Raw genomic sequence first — 6,327 nt, forward strand, 5'->3', positions numbered from 1 at the left:
CGTGGGACATTGAGGTAATAACGGTGTTAGTGTTAGTTTATCTGAACGGCCTGTCGTGGGGAGGGTCAGCACAATTTACACCAAATGCTGAGTAACCATAGAGAGCTTAAAGAGTGTTAGTGCTGTGCGATGGTTTACGGATCTGTGCGCATCAGTGGAACGCCTGCTCTCTGATAACAAGGACAGAGTCGGGAGGTATTGATCTGGGGCGACATTAGTCTAATGGAGGTCTGGATGGAAGCAGAGGTTACTGCACGTGGATGAGTGGAACAGGTACGTGAGTCATTTTAACAGTTAATCGATTGTTAGTCAATACAACCATATTTCATTCTTCCTCTGCAAACTGTGAAACGGGGCTGAAACTAACAGGTGTTTTTTTGGACCAGGAATAGTACAGGAACTCTACCCCAAAATAAACGCACATTATTTGCATAGAATTGTTTTTCATTTATAGAAACTGTAATAAGGTATATAAGGCTTATTCAGTTGCACTCAAAAGTAGATTTTTAGATATTTCATACTGTTATTGTTATTATTAAACCTTTCATTTGTGTCTTAATGTTTTCGTGAAAATATGGACGCACACACCCATTTTCTGCATTTCTTTCTCTTTAAAAAAAATGCAGCATAAAAAAAAATGAATTAACTTGTTCTAATTAGAGGTATTTTGTTTGGACTATTTGTTTTTATTCTCTGTTCAGGTTAATTTACTAGAGACTGGAATGAGATGCTTAGAAATTACAATGATTTAGAAAAAAATGACTTAGTCAAATTGTGTATTAGGAGAAACAGTTAATACTTTATTTGAAGTTTGATGGTTTAATTTGTTTGATTTTAATTTTTGTTTTTATCATTAATGTAACATTTATCCATCATTATTTTTTGGACAAACTGCAAAGACTAATTCAGGCTATAATAACCATTTAAAGGGATAGTTCACTCAAACATGAAAATCATTTACCCACTCTCATGTTATTCCAAACCTTTATGCATTTCTTTCTCCCATCATGGAACACAAGCGAAGATATTTTAAAGAATGTAGGTACCTACACCATTTTGGTGACCATTGACTTCCATTGCAATGTAAAAAAAAAAAAAAAAACATGTTCCACAGAAGAAAGAATTCATAAAGGTTTGGAACAACAATTCCACCAGAAATTGGGACATACTGAAGTGATAGTTTCTATAAAAAATTGCCTATAATATTAGGAGGATGGACATTCTTATCATAGAGCTTTTGATTGGACAGTGTAGCAGGATGCGTCTTGAATATACTTGTCTTTATTTCTCCTGGTTTACAAAAAAATGAAACTGAATTTGCTTTTGTTCAGTTTGATATTTTTGAAGCCTTATTCTAAGTGTACAGGTCATACAGTGTGAATGGTGAAGTACATATTTCTGTTTTTTCTGTTTTTTGTAGGTAGAGAAGCTATATATGTGCTCCACCATTCCAGTCTCAGCAAACCGAGGAGCAATTGTTCTTCACCCCAACGCTTTCTCTCAGTAGTGTGTCATTGAACTCTAAACATGACTCAATCTTTCATCGTTAACATCTCTGTGGAATGGTACAGCATAATGGACACCAGACATTTGGATCTGTTCCTCATCCCCACGGTTCTGCTAACCTCTGTAACAATGCTGGTCAACCCCGTTCTGTCCATCTGCATACTGTGCTTTCCTTCGCTACGCCAAGAGACCCGCTACCTGCTCCTTGCTAACACGCTCTTCGCCGACATGCTTTTCCTCACCATAAACCTTGCGATGGTCTCCTGCAACTCTGTAGGCCTGCACATGCCCCACTCGCTGTGTGAGTTTATGATGGTGAGCATGGTAATGACGTACAGCTGCTCTGTGATCACGGTCACACTGATGGTTGTCGACACATATGTGGCTGTGCGTTGGCCATTACGTTACAAAGAGATTCTCCCACCATCTCGGGCCAAGAAGATAATCATGAGCATATGGGTGATGGCCGCAGTGTGTCCGGTCTCCTTGCTAGTGATGTTTCAGGTGGTGATGGGCAAGGACCAACCGAGCCGTCCAGTGTGTTTGATGCTGATTGCGTTGCACTCGTTGGAGTTGAAAATGAAGGTCGGCGTTCATTTGTACTTCATCATTGCCATCAGCCTCTGCACTGCTCTCATTTTGTACTGTTACATACATCTCTACATCATCACCAAGACTTCTGGGATATGGCGCAGTCGCTATTCCCGGGCGCGTATGACCCTTTTGGCACACACTCTGTTGCTCATGATGTATTTTGTACCGGCGTTGGTCTTTGCAGTCGAGCTGGCTCTTTTAAAGCGAGAAACCAAGAATGATGTGGTGGGAGTGTTGATTGACTTGGTGAATATGTGCATACTGATGTTGTTGCCACGCTGTTGCACTCCTTACCTGTACATATTGCGCTATCGCGAGATTTACGAGACTGTCCAGCAGGTGTTGTGGAAGAAGAGACATCAAAGTCAGAGAAGTGCAGCCTAGAAGAGTGGACTTGAAGCTAGAGCAGAGCAACCCTGCAAAATAACTGTCTGGTTCCTCTGTTTTTGGAGGATTCATTTGCAGAAGAGTGAATTTAAATTACTCCTGAGCCAGAAAGAGATCTCAAAATTAACATTTCATATTTAGTATTAATATTCTATTAAAGCATTTTAACTGTTAACATGAAATAATATTACATATATTTAAATCTTTTTATATTTTCATTCGTAAACTAAAGATTGAATGCTGTTATTCATCATAACAAAACTATCAAGTGCAACTGGGAGGATCTCACAAAAAAAATTAAGGTAACACCCCCCCCCCCCCCCTAATATTTCTATGTAGTTGTAATATCTATATTCTAATATAACCTTAATATTTAGCAATAGGACATTTTCATGACATTATATTTAAGCACAATTTCCCCAAATTCACTTCGTCATCATGTGTAAACAAAACTCAGTATGTATACAGTGTGTGTGTGTGTGTGTGTGTGTGTACAGGAAAATCTTCATAATGACAATACGATTTTTTTGCATGCCATTATCATATATGTAAAAAAAAAAAGATATAAAACCGGCTGAGATGTTTTCATGCAAAATATCCTTCTTTTTTTAAGGACATCTCTTGACAATTTTTTGTGAGATTCTCCCAGCAATATATTCTGTATGTTGTTATTCATGACCACAATATTGATTCAAACTCTTGTAAGTACTGGTCGATAGTGCTGTTTTGTTCTCCTAAGATAAATAAATTTACATTACAGGATTTTTACATGATTGTGTCTTTCTCCAATTTCCTATATGCATTCAATGTTTAACCTGAGGCACTTAGTCCTCCAAGTTAAACAATCAATCAGTCCAAAAATAACAGTGTAAATGTTACGCAATACTCCTGATTCTAGGAAGACATATCAATATTTATGCCTTAGTGCAAAATCCCAGTGTCATTCTGATCCTTTTAGCTGTGAAGTGATATTTACCCGTTTCTCTATCTCCACGGAAACCACCTACAAGCCTGTCTGTGACAGATCTGTCCCCTAAATCACTTACCACAGTCTGCGGGAAGAGAGAAGGAGACACATTTACCTGTCCGTCGCTCTTTTTGCCTTGGATTGGACGCACAAACACGTGCCAAGAGATGGAAACTCTGATGGAGGGAAAGTCTAAGCTTTTCTACGTAGCTGCGGAAGACCTTTTTTTATCTCTGCTTTGTTCATTTGGCAATTGGTACAACAAGTCTGGTCGAGCTGAGCTTCACAGACGTTCCTCGAATTTTTCCAACTCCTCTGAAAGCCCAGCGGAGATGTTTGCGCACGAGTGGCATGGATTCATCCCTCCCATCCACATGAAAGTGCTTGAGATGTGCCCCATTTTGGCCTTCCTGGCCATTCTGCTGACCACTCCGGTTCTTCTAATACGTATCCTGTCCCGCGTTGACCTGCGGCAGCAGACGCGTTTCCTCCTCCTGGCCAATCTTCTTTTCAGCGATCTACTCTTTGTTTGCATGATTATTCTGAGTGCCTGCATCAACTTATCTGGTGTGTTGATGACAGAGTGGCCGTGTGCCGTGCTGCTCTTCCTATCCACGGTATTATACAGTTCTGGTGTACTAAGTATTACAGCAATGATGCTGGATAACTGCTTTGCTGTGTTATCACCCCTTCGCTACCTGGCAGTGTGGCCCGTGTCACGAACCAATGGAGCAATTGCTGCCATCTGGGCCGCGTCAGTCTTTTTCCCTGCGGCAGCTGTTGGCATGTTTTTGTGGTACCATAGTACTGCCCCCTGCGCCCTCCACATCTGCTCCCTGCCTTTGCTGATGGTTTTGACTGTAAGCCACTTTCGCCCACTCCATCTCTCCATGTTACTGACAGTCACCGGTATAATTTTCATCCTCCTCCTAGTGTTGTCTGGTTACCTCATCCTCTACTTTTATACACTTAATTCGGGTGTGTGGAAGGGCCAAGCCTCGTCCCGTGCTAAAGGAACATTTCTCATCCATTATCTCCACCTGTTCCTGGCTTTCTGTCCCCTGCTGGTTTTGGAGATTGAGCTGATGCTTTGCCACAATAGTGAGACTCTGGACCTCAGAGCAAGCCTGTGGATGTCCCTGGTGGTGTGTAACGTCTTACTCATCCTGCCCAAAGCCTTAGCTCCGTACCTGTACGGGCTTCGCTATAGAGAACTGTGCGGCGTGCTGTTCCAGTTCTTCCGGCTGAATAGGCCAAAAACTATCACACCTGTGCTATAAAAATGCTTATTTGAACCTGTGAAAAAGACCTTCGAAAGGGTGTTGCTGAGCTTTTAATCAACTCATTCAGTTAAAACCTTACATTTGATAGCTCTAATGATGCTCAACTGTGGTTTTGTTCACAAGAGGAAAGTAATATGAAATGCGTGAGAATAATATGTGTGAATATTCAAAAAGTTGTAGTTTATTTTTGGTGTTATTGTGTATTTAGCCTACACAATGTATTTTGTTACTAAAACTTTTTATTTCTAGACTATCAATAAAAAAAACCTACTAAGTAATTTACCAGCCTTCATATGCTTTGTTCAGAGTCTTGCACATACATCCGATTTAGCCAAATTCATATAGCCTATGACATCGCCTGTCGTATAACCCCTATCAACTTACAAAAAGTGTAATAGGCTTTGAAAATCGCTAATTTTATTTCATTTTTTATAACAGCTGTGGCTGAATCCAAGTTGCTATATTTTATTGCAGTGAGCAGTGAGCCAGTGACTGTTGTAGCTGATACTTCGACTGAAGGCTGTGTCTAAACCATGGTAGCCTACATTTTATAAAGGGCGACTGACCGACCTCCTGTTAAAATGGTTATTATACGTTTGGGTTATTTGAAAGGTTTTTGAAAAGGAATAAATAACACTTACCAGAGAAGTTTAAGTGCTGAAACATTGTGCTCTCTCTCTCTCTCTCTCTCTCTCTCTCTCTCTCTCTCTCTCTCTCGTGTTCGTCTGATAAAAATAAGTTTTACAGATGTCACTGCTGCTGCAAAATTCGATTCATATATTAAGGTTCTAATGGAAATTAATCTAACAATCCATATTATTGAGATAAGTATAATACATTTTTGTAATATAATGCTTGTCTGTGCTGTGGACGGTACAGTTATCCAAATCTATGTCAGAAAAGAATGCGCGCGAAACACCACCCACAATAAATAAAACAACCACAAGGTGGCGGTATTGACACAGTGTTTTTAAAAGGATGATTTCTCCTTGTAGTTATGCTGGCGAGTTTTTGTTTTAAAATAATTACACTAAATTGAATATTTTTTAAACTAATATTCCTACTATTTGCATACATCGCAATTTAGATCATTCACAAAAATATTCGTATAATTATTATTTGCATATTATCGAAATTTATATCAGGTAGATCAAGTTTCTAGTCACGCGTGACGGTTTTTTTTTCTTCCGTTTCCCGATCTTCTATCCAGATAACTACCTGTTTTGTTAGTTTTGAATTAAGTCGGCTTTCTACAGTTACAGAAAGAAACGAACGCAATATCAACACCAGCATTTTAATATAAGTTACTGTACAAAAACACATGTGAAATATACAAGGGAGACATGACTTTTTCTAATCTAAATGATTTGTTCTTGTAGTACAAAATAACATGTATAATAATGTCAAACAACACTATGGGCTTTTCAACACTTGAAAAGGCTGTTATATTTTGCCGTGACAACAACATGACACAAACTGTCTTCGTTCATAATCAGGTTTTTGTTTGCAAACAACGGCCAGCCACGTGGAAATTCTCCCGCATGGAATTCTGGGATATGATGTTCTTTTGCTGGTTTGAAGGACTGGTGA

At 39.3% G+C, this 6,327-nt stretch overlaps 2 protein-coding genes across 2 annotated transcripts; both read left to right on the forward strand.

Moving 5' to 3' along the window:
* The first annotated feature begins 25 nt into the window (after window positions 1-25).
* On the forward strand, window positions 26-3,254 carry LOC306999327 (putative G-protein coupled receptor 148). Its single transcript, XM_079613905.1, has 2 exons — window positions 26-273; window positions 1,421-3,254. Exon 2 carries the CDS (start codon window positions 1,528-1,530, stop codon window positions 2,482-2,484), a length of 957 nt encoding a protein of 318 aa, XP_079470031.1. The 5' UTR covers window positions 26-273; window positions 1,421-1,527; the 3' UTR covers window positions 2,485-3,254.
* A 217-nt stretch (window positions 3,255-3,471) lies between these two features.
* Window positions 3,472-4,851, forward strand: LOC306999333 (putative G-protein coupled receptor 148). Its single transcript, XM_079613917.1, has one exon. It carries the CDS (start codon window positions 3,622-3,624, stop codon window positions 4,732-4,734), a length of 1,113 nt encoding a protein of 370 aa, XP_079470043.1. The 5' UTR covers window positions 3,472-3,621; the 3' UTR covers window positions 4,735-4,851.
* Window positions 4,852-6,327: the final 1,476 nt, after the last annotated feature.

Source organism: Phoxinus phoxinus (assembly GCF_949152265.1).
Source record: "Phoxinus phoxinus genome assembly, chromosome: 5".
Classification (NCBI taxonomy): domain Eukaryota; kingdom Metazoa; phylum Chordata; class Actinopteri; order Cypriniformes; family Leuciscidae; genus Phoxinus; species Phoxinus phoxinus.